The sequence below is a fragment of the Haematobia irritans genome, chromosome 5 (assembly GCF_050003625.1).
Source record: "Haematobia irritans isolate KBUSLIRL chromosome 5, ASM5000362v1, whole genome shotgun sequence".
Classification (NCBI taxonomy): Eukaryota; Metazoa; Arthropoda; class Insecta; order Diptera; family Muscidae; genus Haematobia; species Haematobia irritans.
Window position 1 is genome coordinate 174789969 of NC_134401.1, and position 21486 is coordinate 174811454.

The following is a 21486-nucleotide window of genomic DNA, read 5'->3' on the forward strand; positions in this document are numbered from 1 at the left end:
GAAAAACATACATATGCTATAACAGAATAATTTTCTATTCATTTCTAAGATGATGTTGTAGAAACTTTTTACACTCTCAGTGAGTGACCTCTATTTTCTATTTTCGTAGACATCATCGTAGTTTGATTCACAGCAGAATCTATTGTATGCAAATCAATGAAACAGATTTCTTCCCTAATCATTTACATATAATACAAAGAAATACTGGCATACAACATGTGCATTAGGGTGTTTCAAAGAATATTTTTTACACGTGTGAAATTTTTCCTAACGATTGAAAAAGTTGAGTGTATTCTTGTATAAAATGTTTTAATAGTTCTCGAACACAGAAAAAATAATCTTTCCTCCGAAACTAAATTGCAGACCAATTTATTGGTAAACTTTTCTGTTTGAAGCCATATAAATCTTTGTGTATTGCTCCTGTTGCCATGGTTGTCTCCAACCCAACTTTGATTAGCCTGAAAGAAATAATTTTAATAACAAAAAAACTTTATTGGTCTAAAATTGGTCTAAATTTGTTTTCTAGAAAAGCAATGAGTTTTTTGCATTTTGATTCTATTCCAACATTGAATTGATTTCTTTTAAATTTCGTATCGTATATAAATATTATGCACATATTATATATAGCCTGTCACTTTACATAGTTGAAGTTTTTTTTTATAGTTTTTGGGGCTTAAATTATTCTTTAGAAGCAAATAAAATGTTAAGAAACAATCGTTGCAACGCTTGTCATATATTTGTATAATGATACTTTATAACAAAAATGGAATTTGATTTGTCTAAAATTAAGTATTTTTGTTTTGGATGTCTATCAGTTTAGCTTCTAATTTTGTATCATGAGGTTCTATTTTCTTTAGGAAACATTTTAAAGATACTTACCATATCAAAAATCCGATACGGTCGAACATTTCTCCATTGCTACTTGTTTACTTGTTAAATCACCCTCACAACCATTGGGCACACCCTATTCTACAGGCTTGAATGTTGTGAATTTGTATTGCAAACAAAATACATTCATTGCTGTATCTCCTGTCAAGGGTGAAGAGGATTGCCAAGGGGATATCTGACCAGGTTGTTGTTAATGGATATTTGATTTGAATGATATTTTAAATAATTTATACCACGTATCAAATGCAACATTGATTTGCGCATTTCGATAAACCAACTCTTTTTGGTTTCCATATGCAATAGCTTGCTATAAATAAACACATTTTTTATACATACATATTTATAGCATATTAAGTATGCAAATGGATATATGTATATCTATTTTTTTGTATACTACTCGTATCTATACGAAATTTGTTTTAGACATATATTTGATAAATTTGATAAATTCAATTTACGTGTATTTCTATTTTTTCTTCAGTTTAGTTCACATGACCCCCACACCCCACAGTGGCGACTGGATCCATGTCAGCTGGAGGATACTGCACCCGAAATGGATGACCCTGTTCGACTGCTTCGTGGACGTGTGCGTATTGTATGGGACCATAATAACCAGATATTGAATAGTAAGCTTATGGTAACTGTGCTGGGAAAGGGTGACCAATGCAAGGGTGAAAACAAGCATCAGTGCTTAAAAATCGGGTAAGAACAAATGCTTATTTACAGTGTAAACCTCTTAGAAGCCAATACCCAGCATCGCCTAAAATTTTTGTCCTTAATTAGGAAATTTCCGCTTTTCAGAGCTTGCAAGTTTGAGAGATTCCACTGTAATAACCTCTTAGAAGTCAATGCCAACCATCGCCTAAAATTGTTGTCCTTATTTAGGAAATGTTAAGGTTAGGTTAGGTTAGCCACCGTGGTGCAATGGTTAGCATGCCCGCCTTGCATACACAAGGTCGTGGGTTCGATTCCTGCTTCGACCGAACACCAAAAAGTTTTTCAGCGGTGGATTATCCCACCTCAGTAATGCTGGTGACATTTCTGAGGGTTTCAAAGCTTCTCTAAGTGGTTTTACTGCAATGTGGAACGCCGTTCGGACTCGGCTATAAAAAGGAGGTCCCTTGTCATTGAGCTTAACATGGAATCGGGCAGCACTCAGTGATAAGAGAGAAGTTCACCAATGTGGTATCACAATGGACTGAATAGTCTAAGTGAGCCTGATACATCGGGCTGCCACCTAACCTAAGGAAATGTTTGCTGTGCAAGTTTGAGAGGCTCCACTGTTGGAACACTCAAAGGCGGATGAAATGGCTGTTATCTATTTTATTAAACTATTAATCTAGATTGATAATTATTAGCAAGCAGTCTAATTTAGTTGGATTTTTTTTTTATTTCCAGAGACGAACCAATTCTGTGTATTTCCAAAGATTTAATTTGCGATGGCATACGCCACTGTCCCCTCAGTAATGAATATGATAGTGATGAAGATTATGCCATGTGCTGGAGACACAGTCGTTCGGATGAGCCTGTGCCACCCGTTATGGAATCAGATATATTCGAGCATTTTGCCTTAGAGGTATTTCGGAATTTATTTGCATTTGATGTACCCACTGTTGCTAAGGGAGCTAGACCAACAGGGGAGGAGCTGCCACCATCTGGCGAAAAACCCACAGGATATAATTCCACATCAGTACAAACGGTTCAATTAGATGATTCAAACGAGATTGTGGACGAGGAGTTGACTAGCGATGAAGATGGAGGTGGAAAAAATTCTACTAAAGGCCTAGGCAAATCGGACAATGCTACAAGTTTTTTGGGCAGTCATCATAGACGAAATGGTACTAGATCGGGCTTAAATTCTGATCTATCCAAATATGGACCCTGGGGCTATTTGATGCTGGGCATGTTACTATGTGGAGGGGCCCTCTTAATATGTGGCCTATGGGGTAAGTGTATGGTTTTGTGGAAACTCCAAGATAAAGTTCACATTTTTATTTTTTTCCATTTAAATTTCATCGACAATCGACCTTCTTTCTTTCTCTTTCCTAAAAATTCCTAAAATTCACAAATTCACTTTGGATTCCTCGTCTTGCCTTCTCCCTTCCCTTGTTTTATTTTTATTTTTTGTCATTAGTTATCTGTTGTCGCTATAGCTATCACATTGAAACCATCCATTCACTTTCAGCTTCTGCATCGCAGCATGCAGCCAACAATGAACGTGAATCCGCCCTGCAGAGTGCAAATGCGGCCAATGCAGCAGCAGCAGGCATGGGTCAAGACAATCACTCATCACCAACATCTCCTCCAAACTATGAAGAATTGGATCCTCCTCCCGCCTATTCGGTGTTGTTTCCCAATCAAAAAGCCGCCTCAAGTAACACTCTCAACTCCATGGATATTCAACAGAACTCTACATCACAGCAACTATCTCCCTCAGCAGCTCCCAGTAGTAGATCAACAGCGAGAACATATGCGGAGAGGGCAGTGTCGTCAACTGCCATAGCTCATAATAACTGACGCGTGCAATAAGCACTTTCTAGGATACAAATTTGTACACTGCAAAATATACACACACAAACACATCTGCAGCTTCAAAAACAGCTTCAATATTCTGGGACTTTGAGTGTTGGAGAAGGGGGTGCTTTCTTAAAGTATCTTGCTCTCTCGCCAAAGGACCAAACGTAGCTTATGGTGTTTTTGTGTGTATCTCCCCCTATAGTAACTACACTTGATCCCCTATACTCCTCTCCTCATATGGTTAATTGTTTACGAAGTTGTTTTTTTAAGGACTGACTTATATATAGTTTTTTTTTTATTAACAACTAAAACTTAACTCTATGGATAAAATACTAAGAAAAAATTGTAGACAAAAAAAGAACGAATTGTTTTAGCTTTAAGAAATCGTTTGTGTGTTAAGGTTTATCGATTACATAATGCATTTAAAAGACAACAACAAAAACAATGTTTAGTTATAAGATCACCACCATTTTCATTGAATGACAAATTAATTTATTCTAATTGTATTTTGAAGGTATGATTTGCATGTGTGCGTGTGTGTGTGTGACGACTATGTTTTCATTAATCCATCCCAAAAAAAAGAAGAGCAGTGTGTTAATAGACAAGACTTCTTCTACATGAAATATTTAAGGAATGAGTTGAAAACTTTAATTTTCCTCGCTGCTTGCTTATCAAAAAAAAAAAAAAAACTCAGGGCTCTTCTTTCTATGGGAAGATATTTCTTATGCAGGACATTTGAATTCAGTGAAAACGTTTTTCATGCAAGAAACCATGACGACCAAATCAAATAAAATTGAAGAAAAAAAAAACATTAAATTGCACTTTTGATGTGGTCTGTATCCAACCTCAAAATTGTGTTTATGTTCATGTGGTCAAGGATGACAACATTTGGGTAATAGGTTGTAGGTTCGATCGAAAAGAGAGCATAGTTCTAGACATGTAAAGGACTTTATTAATTTTCATTGGCCACTTGGTTTACATTCCATCCTATTACTCTCCCATTGTATTGACAAATTGTATTTATTTTTCAATTGTATAAAATTGACAGATTTACCAGGACATATTGACCTAACAATGACCGAATATTTACACACTCATGTTTATGCATAGCTGTCTGTCCGCCCAATGTACACATGCATGCCATTCACTCAATGTATTACCATATGTTCTGAAGTGAAATATTTAAATGTTTGATTAATTGTTATATTGTATTGTATTGTACGAAGCATTGATTGCTCGAATTTTGTCATCTCGCCACAGATTCAGGACCAAAGGACAAGTATCAAGAATCCGGCGATTAATGATGGACGAAGAATGAGAATACCATATATGTATATAAAATATTTCTTTTTTATGTAGTAATCGTATAATTGTTAACTCATAATGTGTGATAATGTGATATAATTTAAATGAAATAAAGTACCAACAATAAATGTATGTATGTTTAAACAAAACAAAAATTATCGGAAACCACAACAACAACTTCCATTTAACATTTAAACAAAGTCAATTAATGTTATGTCATTACCATTGCAACTCTTTCTGTCTCTGAATTTCTGTCTACTCTGTGCGTACGTTAAGTGGGTTTAACGAGATCCCACATCCATAAAAATATATAAAACACAAAACCATTAAATGTTACCATTTACCAGTGGTGCATACACAGTTGAAGCTACTTGGGAAATATTCACAACAAATGAGAAGGAATTTGGTCTCTCCGAAAGGATATATGATAAAATGTTTAAATATTTAATTATATGATTGAGGCTTTTCTGAATATATGAGACAGATCTTATTTGCTTTATGTAGACAGACATACACCGAGCGTTGTCACAATGAAGCTCTATTTTGGACCAATTTTTTTTTTCAAAAATCTGATCAAAATTCTTTCCAACGGACCAAATTTTAAATTTCGAAAAAAAATGTTGTACGTAGTGCTTTTATTAAAAAATAAAGTAAAAGGGAAAGAACCAATATGATTTAGCCGTTGACCGATTAGGGAATTTTCATTCGATTTGCATCCATAATTTGATGTATGGTCCATATGTACAAGAGGACGAAAAGGTTTGATAAATTGGTATAAAGGTATCGTCAGTTATAAATCCTAGTTTCCTTAAGTTTCGTGAAGCCGACAGAGAACAGAACTGGGTGACACCGACTCAAACTGTATGATATTTGGGAGATACGCTGACGAAACTACATGACATTAGAAAATATTTGCTCATGACTGCCACCCATAGACCCTATATTAGCTCTTTAATGTCCAAACCAGCCGCTAGGCGGGCTTCGTTTATACGGGAAGCTTTTAGTAAAACACACCTACAGACAATAAAAACGGCTAAAATAAAAAAAATAATAAAACAATTAAAAACTCAGTTAAAACTACCCTATAATTTTTTCTTGTTTCATTTTCTGGCTTTTGTATCATAAATTTTAGATGTTTTTTCAGCTCCCAAAAAATTGGGCTTTAGAGGGTTAGATCGATGATCCATCGGTGTCAAACGATTGCGAAGATTAAGAATAAACGAAGAAAATAAGAGCACGCTTACATTCTCTTTCGTTTTCCGTTTTGTAGTTTGCTAATTTCACACAAAAACAAACGTTTACGATGCACCAGAAGATTTATAAATAAATTAATATATTAAAAGTTCATATTTGAACAAAAAATGTGTCCAAAACGCGAAAATACGAAATTTAATTTTGAGCAAAGGCAAATGCCCGAAAGTTAATGTTTGGGACTGACTCTTACGAAAAAATCAAAACGAAATGTTAGAAAATTGGAAGTCAGTTCGAAAAATTAATAACGATTTTATTGAAAGCCTAATGATGTTATACGTGATATATATTAAAGACATTATATGCGTTTTACTTACCTTTAGTTTTTAAGTTTGTTTAACACTCTGCCCGAAGAAGAACACATTGTTTTTATTACAGATATTTTTTATTTTATTTTTTTATCTCTCGTTTTCTTTTCTTCATGTTTTCATTTAGTTCTATTATTTGCGAAGTACTTTTTGTTTTTTTTTCTTTTTTATTATGGATGAAGAACAGTGGGTGGAGTGATTTTTTTCGAGTTGTTTGGATCTTTGTTATCTTTCTTAAGTATACAAATCTATTTGTTCGTTAGTTTTATTTCTTTTGGTAGTGTCAGTTGTGATTACATTGTCACCACTATACATTTGGGATTGTAAATTCATACAGAGTAGTTGCATGATTGAACGGCTCTAAACGAACGATTGCATGAATAGCTTATGTTATATTACGTATGTTTGCCTGTGTGTGTGAGAGAGGGTATGAATCAATGTTGGTTGGATTTACGTTACAACATTTAATCTCAGGATTTGTTGTATACATATAAGATTTGAACATGTTTTTTGTTTTCGTTCTATTGCTATTCTCCATCGATTGCACAAGCATTAAAAATAATTTCAAAAATGTTTCCTAAATGTGTTGTGACCTATTATGCATAAGGACTGTATATGAATGGGGCTGCCTATGGAAGTGTTTGTGTAATTGAATATGTCTCTTAAAATGTATTAAGTTCAAAGAATTGATTTTTTTCCAAAAAGATTTCTGACAAATTTGTGAGAGGATTAAACAAATTACAAAGGCAAATATGTGTGTCTGTGGCAATAGGCAAAATTTGCAAGACTCAAACAGAATCTCCGTATTACGAAAAAAAAATGATATACACATCGGAAAAAGTGGTAATACAGATTACTTTTAAAGAAATAAATGAAAAGACAAAATAATTTTCAATTTTTAACAGAGTTAATGTTCATATTGTTAAAAATTATAAATTACACAAATGATGTTAGAACCATATTTCCATCTATTTTACTTTTCCAATAGGAATAGGTTTTTTTAATATTGAGTAATTTTTCCACGCTTTCATAATCGTGTTGCACCTACACCACCAGCCAATAATTGCAATGCAATGCAATTAGTGAAAAATTGTGGCTCACATATATGTGATAATCTCATAAAAGCTATGACAGACGGAGGGGTAGCCAGGCGAAGTTTTTTTTTAAACCAATTTTTCTGCCAGAAATATTAATTTCGAGTTAAGCCGCTAAACTCGCTATTTTTTCACGATTACTCTTCCCTAATAATCCATTAAAAAGAATATAAACTTTGTGAAAAGTTGCTTTGAGCTATTCCCCCATCAAGTTTTAATAAAATTTGCATCAAAGAGGTAGGTACAATTTTATACTGTTTTTACCTATTTAATTTCAGGTTTAGCGGATAAACTCGAACTTAATAGCCACCTTAAATGTGAGATCTAAAACCAATAATTCATGCAGAAAAATTGGTTGAAAACCAATATTATTAGGGAATATAATAAATTATAAATAAATAACATTGTATTTCAAATACTACCAACTTTTGCTATTGCTTCCTCATTTAACAGGTTGGCTGAGAAGTCCCCGGTCTGACACATAGATGGCGTCGCTAATATTAAATGCATATTATTTTTATATAGTACCAACCTTCAAATGATTCGTGTCAAAATTTGACGTCTGTAAGTCAATTAGTTTGTGAGATAGAGCGTCTTTTGTGAAGAAGCTTTTGTTATTGTGAAAAATATGGAAAAAAAGGAATTTCGTGTTTTGATAAAATACTGTTTTCTGAAGGGAAAAAATACGGTGGAAGCAAAAACTTTGCTTGATAATGAGTTTCCGGACTCTGCCTCAGGGAAATCAACAATAATTGATTGGTATGCAAAATTCTAGCGTGGTGAAATGAGCACGGAGGACGGTGAACGCAGTGGACGCCCGAAAGACGTGGTTACCGACGAAAACATCAAAATGATTTTGAATGACCGTCAAATGAAGTTGATCGAGTAGCAGAGGCCGTAAAGATATCAAAGGAACGTGTTGCTCATATCATTCATCAATATTTGGATATGCGGAAGCTCTGTGCAAAATTATTGCCGCGCGAGCTCATATTTGACCAAAAACAACAACGTGTTGATGATTCTGAGCGGTGTTTGCAGCTGTTAACTCGTAATACACCAGAGTTTTTCCGTCGATATGTGACAATGGATGAAACATGGCTCCATCACTACACTCCTGAGTCCAATCGACAGTCGGCTGAGTGGACAGCGACCGGTGAACCGTCTCCGAAGCGTGGAAAGACTCAAAAGTCCGCTGGCAAAGTAATGGCCTCCGTTTTTTGGGATGCGCATGGAATAATTTTTATCGATTATCGTGAGAATGGAAAAAACATCAACAGTGACTGTTATATGGCGTTATTGGAGCGTTTGAAGGTCGAAATCGCGGCAAAACGGCCCCATATGAAGAAGAAAAAAGTGTTGTTCCACCAAGACAACGCTCCGTGCCACAAGTCATTGAGAATGATGGCAAACATTCATGAATTGGGCTTCGAATTGCTTCCCCACCCACCGTATTCTCCAGATCTGGCCCCCAGCGACTTTTTCCTGTTCTCAGACCTCAAAAGGATGCTCGCAGGGAAAAAATTTGGCTGCAATGAAGAGGTGATCGCCGAAACTGAGCCCTATTTTGAGGCAAAACCGAAGGAATACTACCAAAATGGTATCAAAAAATTGGAAGGTCGTTATAATCGTTGTATCGCTCTTGAAGGGAACTATGTTGAATAATAAAAACGAATTTTGACAAAAAAATGTGTTTTTCTTTGTTGGACCGGGGACTTATCAGACAACCTGTTATTTCTTTCAAACACAGACAACATATATTTTTGTTTCAATTATGAACTTAATTCATTCAATTAATTTTTTTTTTGAAATTGCTTCAATTACGGAATTAATAGTATCATTCACTGATTTAAAAGAATTAAAAAATTCCAATTAAAAATTTCATTGATTTAGTTAAGAGATTAAATTTTATTTTGACTAAAAATGATTGAAATTAATTAAACATTTTAATTGAAACAGTATTGCTAATATATTTTCTGTGTATATTTTGGAGTCGATAGTAAAGAATTGATGGTACAAAACAGTAGAAAGTTTAACTCAATTCTTTTCTATATAAGAGATATTCTCTCAATTTCCCATTATCTAGATGACAAACGCATTTGTTAAATACTATTTAATATGTATCCTTATTATCGATCTATTCGCAGAAAAGTTGCCTAAGAAATATCTCCTCCTTTTGTTTACAAAGAGAAATATTTTTAGTTGGCAACATTTATCCAATGGTTTTACGAACGATCGTAAAATAGTTTTGAGATCATTTCAATATGAAACCATAAAAAAAGGTTTGTTTTCTACAGAAATAAAATCAAAATCAAAACTTATGTAGTAGAAGTAAAACAAACTCAATATAGTTAACCACTTGAGCCATTCAATGTGAGAAGATATGGAGTAAGAGAAAATCCTTTCAATTCCATTTGTATTCACTCAAATTTACACAAATTTCTACTCAGCTCCAATGGGGTCCAATGGGGGTGTATGGACGATATGTGTATGTGTGTAATGTTTGATCTGTTGCTTTGCATGGGTTAGTGCGTACGCAGGAAGAGTTGCGTTTTCGTTTCTTTTTTTTTGTATTCATAAGAATTGGGCGTTTTCATTTGAATTGTGTTTGTTCACATTTTGGCATCGTTTCTCAATTCATTAGGCAGAAAAACGACGACATTTACACTTACATCTCATTACGATTATTTGTTAGTTAGAACTATTTAATTACATATCTAGATATATTTAATTTTTCTTGTGTACTCTTATTTAATGGGACTGTATATGGTTGTGTGTGCATGTATGTGTGAGTACAGCTATTAGCCTTTGGATTTGCTAGTTTTGCTTGATTCACAGCTCAAAGCTTGGGCTATAGCAGCATATAGGGTGTGTGTGAGGCAGCTTTTCAGCAGCTGTGTTTTTTGGTGTGTGTGTGTGTGTGTGCTCTTGAGGGGCCATGTGGTTTTATTCTAAACTTATTCATAAAAAGTCTAAATCGTTTTTCAAGTTCAGCTTGCAAATATTTGTTTAATATATAATCATTGTTTTTAAGGAGTTTGCTTTCGTTAGTTTTGTTTTGTTTGGTATTTTTACTAAAAAGGCATTTAAAAGGGAAATAGGATTTCACAAAAGCTAATAATTATCGTAATAATTTTCATTTATAAAATAATTAAGTTATATTCATTAAAAGCTTTTTTGTACCTTTATTCGTTTAAAGGTTCTTAATTGTTTTATTTTTTTTTTCTTTTATATTAGTTTATAAAATTTTCTATATAATTTTGTTTTTTTTTTTTGTTTGCTGTTGCACTTTGGTACACTTTTGCTATGCTGCTTGCTTCGTTTAGCATGCATATTTAGCTAGCTACATATGCAGTATACAAATATGTATGTGTGGGTATGTTGGTATGTAATAAATAACTAGTGCACTTTGTTTTGGTTGTTTGGATATTGTTAGAATTTTCATTAGATGCAACAAAATGTCTTCTTCATTACTATCATCATTATCAATTCATGTAGAGTATGGGGATTGGCGACAAGCGTCAGGGATTTCAGGGATTTGTGTGATCCTTTCCCCGATCCTTTGTTATAAAGTACAATTTGTTTTATTTTTCCTTTGTTAGTAAATAAATTCTTATTCTTGTTAGATATTTCATTTTCATTACAATTTTAAATGTTTCTTATGTTTTTTGTTTTTTGTTAGTTTACGTTTTTTCTTTATGTTTTTTTGAAAAATAAGGCCCGTGTATTTCATACATAAGTTTCCCATTAGAAATTCTTATGTTTTCTATAGTTTGTTAATAAAAAAGCGTTTGCTCTATACATGCGCGTATTAAAGTTTTGTATCATTTGTATTCCGACCTATTGATATTTTGGTTGATTTTGAGCTACTTTGAAAGAAACATTAATTTAATAAATTAAAAACATTGCAGTTTATTTGAAAAATAGTGGTCTTTATGTTTTGATAAAATTTCAATTGAATGTCCTTAATCTAGTTAACATGTTCTTATTTATTTAGAATATTTTTTAAATAACTATTAAATTATTTATCCAATATTTTGACAAACATCGTTAGTCTTCGACGGGGATATTTTTTTAAAAATCCACAAAACAGGAGAAATAAAAAATGAAAAAGCTTATATCCGTTCTTCCTTCCTTAGTCTCCTTCTAAGACTAACAATATTAGTCGAAATATTGGATAAATAAATTTGGCAATTAATCAAAAATCGTAATAAAATCTATTATTAGAAAAGAATTAAGCTAAAATAGGAAGAAAATAAATTTTGGTAACATTTTAGTAACATAATTTAATAAATTTTCATTGATATCACTGAATTTTTAAATGAAATCTGTATGTGAAAGTAAAAGTTGATTTTCATGAAATATGTTTAAAATCAAATTGTATGAACATCTAACTATTTAAAATTTTAATTAGTCGATATTTTTCCAATTTTTTACGGAATATGAATCGATCTTTTTTAGAATCTTGTATAAATGGTAAAGAGTTTTAATAACTACCCTTGGGTTTATGATAAAGTGTAGACGAGTCATTTCGATCAAGAATGTGACATAGCACAATGAATTTTTGAAATGAAAATTTTAATAAAATAAGTGGGGTTTTTAAGATTCTTTTGTTCGATCGAATATTGTTATTCGTTCCTTTGTGAAAATAACGCAAGGGTGTGGTCACACTAGGCAAATATTTGACGATCACACTTTTTTCCATGAGTATTTTTGAAATATCTGGATAGCGTTTTAAGGAAACACTCCTATCGTGATGTTATAACATATATCCAATATGAGCTAAACAAGTTTGCTGGTTTGACTCTGGTGCCGAATTCTGGTTTGATGTCTGTCAAATATTGCCCAGTGTAACCATACCCTAAGTTAAAAAGAGGTTTATGTTGACTAATATTTCGTTTTTAACCAAAGAAATTTTCTTGTTAGAAAACCAGCCTTATTGCCCTATTCAAATTTAATCTTACAAGAAAATTATTGTGAGATTGAAATCTCATAAATAATTTCTTTCTATTCAAAAACGAAATCTTGTAGCAAACATATTTCTCTGCATATAGATTTTTAGCAGTAATTGTATTATATTGTATTACTTACAATATTTTAATTATGCTCTTAACACTGCAATTTAGATGATTTTCTTTCGAAGAAATTGTACAGTGGTGTCACATTTACCCTGATTAAGAGAAATGAAACGAGTTTAATGAATCCTTCAGATACAGCTCAGAATCAAATACAAATACCAATGCAATTTCCAATGTGAACATTTTCATTGTGTGTGTGTATATGTGTGAATGATAGTGTTGTTGAGTTCTGGTAAATATTATTTTAGTTGTTTTTTTTTGTTATTGTTGTTGCTTAAAATACATTTACAATTTTAATATAACTGTGCTCACAAGTATACTAACAATGCTTAATTGTTTTTTGTTTTGTTGTTGTTGCTGCTTTTGTTATTGTAATAAAAATAGTGCGGTTGTATTTTTCCTTCATGTTTGCTTTGTGTTGTGTAAGTGGAAGTGCCTGTATGTCAGCGAGGGTGTGTTTCGCATTTAATTTGTTTGTTTAATTATTTTCAGTTGCAGGATGTTTATAACCTTTTTGTTTTATTCGTTGATATGCACACATCCATATTGAGAGTGGATTTTGTCTATGGATTGAGTTGATGTGTATGCGTGTAAGTGAAATGAAGTGCAACAGTATTGCATTCAATGATCCCTTGTGTACTTCCTTATAACAGGTTGGCTGATAAGTCCCCGGTCTGACACATAGATGGCGTCGCTAGTATTAAATTCATATTACTTTTATATAGTACCAACCTTCAAATGATTCGTATCAAAATTTGACGTCTGTAAGTCAATTAGTTTGTGAGATAGAGCGTCTTTTGTGAAGCAACTTTTGTTATTGGAAAAAAATGGAAAAAAGGAATTTCGTGTTTTGATAAAATACTGTTTTCTGAAGGGAAAAAATACGGTGGAAGCAAAAACTTGGCTTGATAATGAGTTTCCAGACTCTGCCCCAGGGAAATCAACAATAATTGATTGGTATGCAAAATTCAAGCGTGATGAAATGAGCACGGATGATGGTGAAGGCAGTGGACGCCCGAAAGAGGTGGTTACCGACGAAAACATCAAAAAAATCCACAAAATGGTTTTGAATGAAAATGAAGTTGATCGGGATAGCAGAGGCCTTAAAGATATCAAAGGAACGTGTTGGTCATATCATTCATCAATATTTGGATATGCGGAAGCTCTGTGCAAAATGGGTGCCGCGCGAGCTCACATTTGACCAAAAACAACAACGTGTTGATGATTGTGAGCTGTGTTTGCAGCTGTTAACTCGTAATACACCCGATTTTTTCCGTCGATATCTGACAATGGATGAGACAAGGCTCCATCACTACACTCCTGAGTCCAATCGACAGTCGGCTGAGTGGACAGCGACCGGTGAACCGTCTCCGAAGCGTGGAAAGACTCAAAAGTCCGCTGGCACAGTAATGGCCTCTGTTTTTTGGGATGCGCATGGAATAATTTTTATCGATTATCTTGAGAATGGAAAAACCATCAACAGTGACTATTATATGGCGTTATTGGAGCGTTTGAAGGTCGAAATCGCGGCAAAACGGCCCCATATGAAGAAGAAAAAAGTGTTGTTCCACCAAGACAACGCGCCGTGCCACAAGTCATTGAGAACGATGGCAAAAATTCATGAATTGGCCTTCGAATTGCTTCCCCACCCACCATATTCTCCAGATCTGGCCACCAGCGACTTTTTCTTGTTCTCAGACCTCAAAAGGATGCTCGCAGGGAAAAAATTTGGCTGCAATGAAGAGGTGATCGCCGAAACTGAGGCCTATTTTGAGGCAAAACCGAAGGAGTACTACCAAAATGGTATCAAAAAATTGGAAGGTCGTTATAATCATTGTATCGCTCTTGAAGGGAACTATGTTGAATAATAAAAACGAATTTTGACAAAAAAAAATGTGTTTTTCTTTGTTAGACTTGGGACTTATCAGCCAACCTGTTATATGATTTTTTATTGGTAGGTACAATTTGCGATTTTGGCAATGAATCTCCAATGTTAAAGAGAAAACACAGAAATAGACGTATACCATACATGGTCCAATATATTAGAGTTATATTTAAAATGAATCGGAGCTGGCCTTTTCTGCCTCTATTTATTTTTGGGGAAAAATAAGTTAAATTCCCTTTGAAGCTCGACCGAAGCGGGGTTTTTGTCCTAAGCTGAAGCCGATGTTTGGCAAAAAAGCAATAATCGGCCGAACTCAATTTTTTTCGTAAAATTAATTACAGAAATTTGGGGTGCTTTAGTACAATATTTTTTTTTTTGTACATTTTCTCCATGCACACTCGATCATTTTTCGGAAAAAAGACGTCTCGCAGTACTGAAAAATGGTCGATATGAAATATTTTTTTAAAAAAAAACTTCGGTTCCGGTTAATCGACCTCTTGACGCCGAAGGCCGATTCGTGGCCGATTATCGATTTTTCGCCAAATACCCAAGCCGATTCTTCGGTCGAGCTTTAATTGCTTTGAACAATGGTTTTTATTTATTGTTCTAAATCAATTTTATCCCATTTAATTATGTAAATCTTTTCCAAAAGAATACATATATGATAACGATTTTTCCAAACCTCGAAGAATAGCATATAGTTCCTTTCCGGTATAGCCATCATGGCCTTCTTCGACTCGAAACGCGATCTCCGAAGTCGTAACATGGAACCATATCATGTTGGTTGCGAATATTGTAATAAATATATAAATAGATATTGGTTAAATGGTTTTGTATATGGTCACGAAGAACGAGCACGTTCTGCAAAAATCATGATCCATATTTATTAACAGTAGTAAGAAACTCCAGCTACTTAATCCACTCTTTTATAATTGTGGAAAATGTATGTCTATACTAGGTTTGTTTTCTTTTAGTATTGGCTAGACAACCGTGATAGGGTAAAATCTAGCACAGGATTTGTTTGCCCTGAAAATCGCCAAAAATTCAGAGTGCACTCTGGAACAAATTCGATAGATCGTACAAATGTACGCAGTCACAGAAAAAAGTGTTTGGATTTCACACGAAATGCAAAAGGTTTAATTGGATTTAAACAAAAAAAAGAATCATTTGATTTGGAAAATTGAATTGTATGTTACCTTAGATGAATCTGCCTATGTAATACACAGTTTTTTCGTGATTGTACACGCAGCGAAGGAATATGATCACCTCCAAGAGCAAAATGTTTGTTTGTTATATTATAAAATGCTTGACGAAATCAGATCCTTAATTTCCGAGAAAATATCATCAAAAAATAACATTTTGCTTCTGAAGCATATTTGAGGTGATCATATTCCTTTTCTGGGTGTAACTGAAATTTCTTGGAATTGAATTCAAATACGTCAAGTTAAAATTTCTTCCTTCATTCACTTTAATACCATTTGTGATGAAATTTTGTGCCATTGAATTTTCCTCAATAAAAGAATATTGGACAAATGAAATGCCCATGTAATCACCAGATTCACTTTTATTTATTTCTTTGTAGGCGTTCTGCATATTTCTGTGGTATGATGTACGGCAAAGGTGTATACAAGACCCACTAAATGCTTGTTTCATTACTCCCTCAAACAAGTATGGGCGGTTTGGGTGTGGGCGTATGACTGTTGATGCATTGAGGCATATGATAATGGATGTAAGAGTAGTGGGAATGAATAGAAACGATGTGTAAGGGAATGTTGTTGATATGTGTGAACATAAAAGGATTTTTCTTTATCCTTTTCATGATAGTCACGCATGTAATCAAATGCATGCTGAGTTATTTCAAGGACATGGATTTCAATATCAGTTTCCACGTTTGATTTCACCAGTAAATCACTGCCTAACGATGTTCAATCATCAGCGGGGTGTGACTGTATGATAATGTCAGTGTATACACGAATGTATGTGTGTGTGTCTGTGAATTTACTTTTAAAATTTGAATTTAGATTTTTCGTTAGTTTTTATTTGCATTTACTTTGGGTTTACACTTAAATTGTCTTTTTACTGTATAAAAATAGAAAAAGTTTATGAAAAAAAATTCTTCGAAAAAGTTTGTTGCTGCTATTTGGTTTAGTTTGTTTTTTGGATAAAATGTTGTTGCATTTGTAACAAGAGTTTGGATTAAATCGGAATAAAATCGAAATATTTTTCTTCTGTATGTGTGTGTGGGTGTGGGTGTATTTGCGTAGAGTCTTTGTATTTGTGGTATGTATAAATAAAATAATTTATTTTTATTTAATCTTTTTTTTTTGTTACATACAAACATACTTTAGTTGAGAGTTTTGTTTTAATACTACATTCGGTTGATTGTTTATTTTTTTTTTTTTTGGAATTTAGTTTTAGTTATTTAGTGTTATATAAATAATCTTAAGTTGCTTTTTTGTTTTATTGTGGTTCTGTTGTAAAAATTGGAGATAATTTGAGCGTTGTTTTTTTTTTTTTTTGGTTAGTCAGATGATGCGGGACTGCTGGGCAATGGGCCTCATCCTAGGTCCGGATGTGGTCATTCATCATCATCAAGGTCTTCGTCTTGATCGTCTGTTGCTTTTGTGTCAATTTTACTTTAAAAGTAATCGTTAGTATTTGGAAGGATAAAGTACACCTGGGTGCCTATATGGTTTTCTTGTGGAATTCCTAATCAGTCATCACATATTCTGGATTCTTCTTGATTCTAGCCTATCTAGGTTCATTCTATTTCTAGATCCGTAATTGCTATTTACAATAATCTTAAATATTTAGTTGTTTCTTTTGTGGGAGCGAAAGATAAGAATGTGAAGAACGTATGTATGTTTCGTTTTTCTAGGTTGTCATTTCCAATGGTATGTTTGCTTTGTTTTCTTCGTTTACGTTGCTTCAGTTTCCTCTTCTTGGTCTTGAAGTCTAAGTCTCTAACGTTTCTTTGCGGGTCTTCGCGCGGATGCCATTCAAAATTCACTGTAGGAAAATAAAATTGGGAAATAAATCCAGAGAGAATGCTCAGGACCCCTTGCCATTGTATGTGGGGCCAGGAGCATTGTGTAAAGTCATCTAAAACAAATATGATTCGACGGCTCTTTGACGGAGGGAACATTTCATGCAAAGACTTTGGATAGATTTGCAAGGAAGGTGATATTGATTGAAGTTGGCCTATGCCGCTGAGTAATGTGGAGATGGATGTTGAGTAGAAACGTTTTTGATCCACAGAGTCGCTGGTGAGAGTGGTGCCGCCATGGGCCCCTTGGTAGATACTAGCAACCCCCATACCACGGAAATGTCCAGCACCATCAGTGCGGAAGCATCAGTGGACGTGCTGTGCTCGTTAGCTTCAGTCGGGTCTGTGGCTTATCTTCCAGATCAGGGTCATTGTAATTGTAGAAAGGCGATATTTTGAGACCTGTCTTTTCGGGTATGATCTTGAAATGGGGTTGCTCGGTGCTTACGATAAGGGGCCGCTTCATGGAATGCATGTACTGGGAATGGGGTGCCCCTAGGGGACGTCTTGTGCTGGGGACATTCATTTTCTTGCAAGGCTCAGGTTTGGTTTCATTGTTGTAGTGGGAGTTTTGAGCGGCATATTTGTTTGGCTTGTATATGGAGAATATGTTGTTGATCAGATTCAGGGCCGAATGGCCACTGGCCGAGGGATGGTGGCCACTACAGGTGGGTTGTTGGGTTTGCACATCTTCGGGATAGAAGTTGTTGTACTGATAGGTTGGCAGGGTTTCGGCAGCGGGATAGACTTTGTGGCCATAGTTGAAGGATCGGTGTAGGGGTGAGCCAGGCTGTTCAAAAAAATGAAATGCGTTTGAGGCACTGTTTGCGTCCGTGGGCAGTGAAGCAGATACAGAGGGATGATCGACTTGTGGAGGCGATGGCATGCCTTCAAGCAGTGACTTCTTTATCATCATGCGTTCCTGTTCGCGATCGTGTAAATCTATGGGTTGGCCATTGTTGTAACATCCAACATTGACATTCTTGACCTTTAGGTTGCTGTGCATGTTGCGACGTTGCATGTCTATGTCAATTGGACTGGGAGGTTTCTCCAACTCTTCCCAGTACTTTTCCAAGTCAATGTTAAAGTCTTGCAAATCCATTTCTGTGGTATCGGAGCAGGAGTCTTCGTCATAGCGACTTGGCGGTTGCACCTCGAGTAGCGATTTACTTCGAGTGGGACGTCTGTAGGCGTTGTAGTGACGCCTGGGGGCTCCCGAAGACAAATATCTCTCATCTTCGTCCAGGAATTTATCCTGCATTAGCAGACGTTCTCTTTCATCGCGTATGAAATGATCCAAATCAGTGTCATAGGCCATGGCACGACAATGCATGTGCTCCTCCTCTTCGGCAGCAGGATGATGGCTAGGGCAGTGATAACGTGAACGAGGAACGGGCGGTGGTTGCAGTTGTTGCTGCTGTTGTAAAGATCTGGCCATATGGTACTGTTGTTGGTGGTGGTAGCAATAGTCATCGGCGGCACAACAACAAATCACCGTAGGTGGCGGCGGCAAAGGCTGCTCACGTTGCGATACAGCACCTGAGAGCAGCGAGTAGCGGGAAGCCGTTGCCACCCGATGATTACTTCGATCCTCCCACCAGTCCAAATCATGCAAGTTCCTGTTGCTACCACCACTGACACTAGCACCATAGAACCCAGACATGGACGAAGACGAAGGGGCAATCCTTCGCCAAGGTCTGCGCGGAGCCGTGGCAAAGCCATCCGAGTAAATGTCGTCCAGTAAACACTTGGCATTCGTGCACTGTTCGCGGGCACAGCACACATGCATATCTTGGGCCGATGACAGGGCCGTCTCATCCAAGCTATTACTGCAATGGTAACCCATAGATTTGCGAAATGCCTCATGCCTCTCGCGGCGCGATTTCCCCACAGTGGGGGGCACTTCATAATCCATTACATCGAAGGGTGTGGTCTTGGTCGAGGCGCTAAATGAATATGATTTTGGCACGTTGGCTTTATTCTTCAATATCGAAGCCATGGGGGCATGGGGCATTGAGGGAGCAGGTGGCGGGGGCGAAGCACCTACTCCCTCGTCGTATGAACGATCGACAAAGGAACAACTCTGCGATTTGGGATAGTGAAATTCCTTGCAGCTAATCGAGCGTTGCAGTCCATAACCAGCTGATCCTTCTCCTTCCCCCCTTCTCTCTCGCATACCCCCGCTGCCCACACCACCACCACTTTCATAAACAGTACCAACTAACTCGTCCTCCAGGAACAGCTCATCGTTCTCCCGTATATTTCTCAGCTTCCCTATGCGTCCATACTTCAGACAGTCCGGTATGTAGTCGTCGTCCAGATCTTCGGAACGATTTGAGTAAATGTTGTCCGTGTACCATGTAGGGTCCAGTTGTCTTGGTTTTGGCTTGGCCAGGTGCATTCTATCCTTCTTCGACTGACGATAACTCTCAAAGCAGATATTTTTCATACGCTCCAATTTTTGTTCCCTAATACGTTCCCAGTTTTCCCAATTTTTGTCATTTTTACTGCGTCCACTGCCGTCCAAGCAGAACGTTAGTGTTTTGGTCAAGTCATAGTCGCCATTATAGTCAACATTTGTGTTCTTCGGTTCACCTCTCTCCTTGCTTCGGATATTCTTGTAGGTTGTTTGTGTGCCGCCATTGCTGTCGGTGACAACAATGCGTATACGACGATTGCCCTTGTCCAATACCTTGGAGGACATGGATGACTTCTGAGGCGGTTTGTCACGTTCGCTTGTTGTCTCTTCTGGTTGTCACACTTCTTGTAAATATTTAATCGGGCAGTAGCCTTGGCGATTGTCTGCCGATCGAACCATGACCATGCCATTAACTTCGTCACCAGTCTGATAGTTGGAGAATAGTGAATAGAAGTGTGGTGAATTGAAAGCAGCTCCATTTTTAAGGTTCGATTTGGAGTCTGGACTTACCTGTATTACAATTTGATCCCTTAAGAGAGTCATATTCTCACCTCTTTCACCATCCGAAACTTGAAGATTGTGAGTAACCTGCAGTGGTTTCTCATTGGCATTCAGGCGGACGCAGTATTTAGAGGGGAAGTAGCCGACACGGCCCAATGCTTTACCCTTCCACCAGTCCGGATCGGAAGTGTCAATGACTGTTACCTGTAATGTAAGAAAACCAGAATAAAAATTTCGCATTGAGGGGAAATCTTAAAAATGTCCTTTTTTCTAATCCCTTCAGCTAAGTGAAACAGTGTGAAATCCCATGCCGTTATGATTTGCTGGAATTACAATACGGTTTACTATTCTCAAATGATTTCAACATCAATGAATAGCATCTGTTGTCAGGCACAAATGCCACAAGGATCAGCATTATGTGTGTCCGAAGGCCAATAACACTGTCACTTAACACTTACTCATATCCGGTAAGCAATGGCTATGTTAACATTGTCCAATTGTCGTTTGTTCTGTGGCTGGTTTACTAAGCGAAACCAATGTGGCATTACCAGGAAACTGAGGGTGTTAAAGTTTAGTGGAACCATTGTGCAATTGGGTTTTGAAATACTCTCAAACCGCATTTAAGTCATTTATTGTGTTCTTACTATGCGTTGCAGGTAAACCATCTTGGAGAGTTCGAAGGGTTGCTGTCACGTGTAATATACGTGACACAAAGTAAAAACTTACAGAGAATGTCAATTCCATGATGTATCAACTTGGATAGTTCGTTCACTAGCTGGAATGGCAACTTCTGAGTGATGCACAACTTTCCACGAAGAATCAGTTTTGGGAATGAATTGATTTGGAGAACTGTAAGTTATTTTCAGTCATGTCATGTAAGAAAATCTTTATTTACACATTAGCTATAGGAATGGGAAGGATGAATGGCACTGGGGTAACTGTAAACTTGAATCATAAGTAGGTTTCACCTTCGCTTCGATGTATGTATATTAATATCGTTTTTTTTGGTTTATTGTATACATTCAAATTCATGCGAGTTTGGATTAAGGATTTTCAAGAAGTCCAGGTTCTGGACTTAAAATAAGAATATTTAATTTTAGGTGCTAGGAAGGGTTAGACGAGATCGATTTATTTGGGGACTATATAAGACTTTTCCCAATATTTTTGTCGGCCTTCATGAAATCTAATATATTTAAC

General features: G+C 35.9%; 2 protein-coding genes across 2 annotated transcripts in view; one reads left to right on the plus strand and one right to left on the minus strand.

The window, feature by feature from the left end:
* Positions 1-4842, plus strand: part of LOC142238293 (uncharacterized) — a 29885-nt gene extending 25043 nt beyond the window's left edge. Inside the window, exons 3-5 of the mRNA XM_075309900.1 lie at positions 1370-1590; positions 2287-2834; positions 3074-4842. Coding sequence (XP_075166015.1) covers positions 1370-1590; positions 2287-2834; positions 3074-3405 — 1101 coding nt within the window. The 3' untranslated portion in view covers positions 3406-4842. The remainder of the gene's footprint in view (positions 1-1369; positions 1591-2286; positions 2835-3073) is intronic.
* An 11749-nt stretch (positions 4843-16591) lies between these two features.
* The window catches only part of Stacl (SH3 and cysteine-rich domain-containing protein), a 240838-nt gene continuing 235943 nt past the window's right edge, over positions 16592-21486 (minus strand). Inside the window, 2 exon segments of the mRNA XM_075313433.1 lie at positions 16592-20214; positions 20299-20493. Of these exon segments, the coding sequence (XP_075169548.1) occupies positions 17662-20214; positions 20299-20493 (2748 nt within the window). The 3' untranslated portion in view covers positions 16592-17661.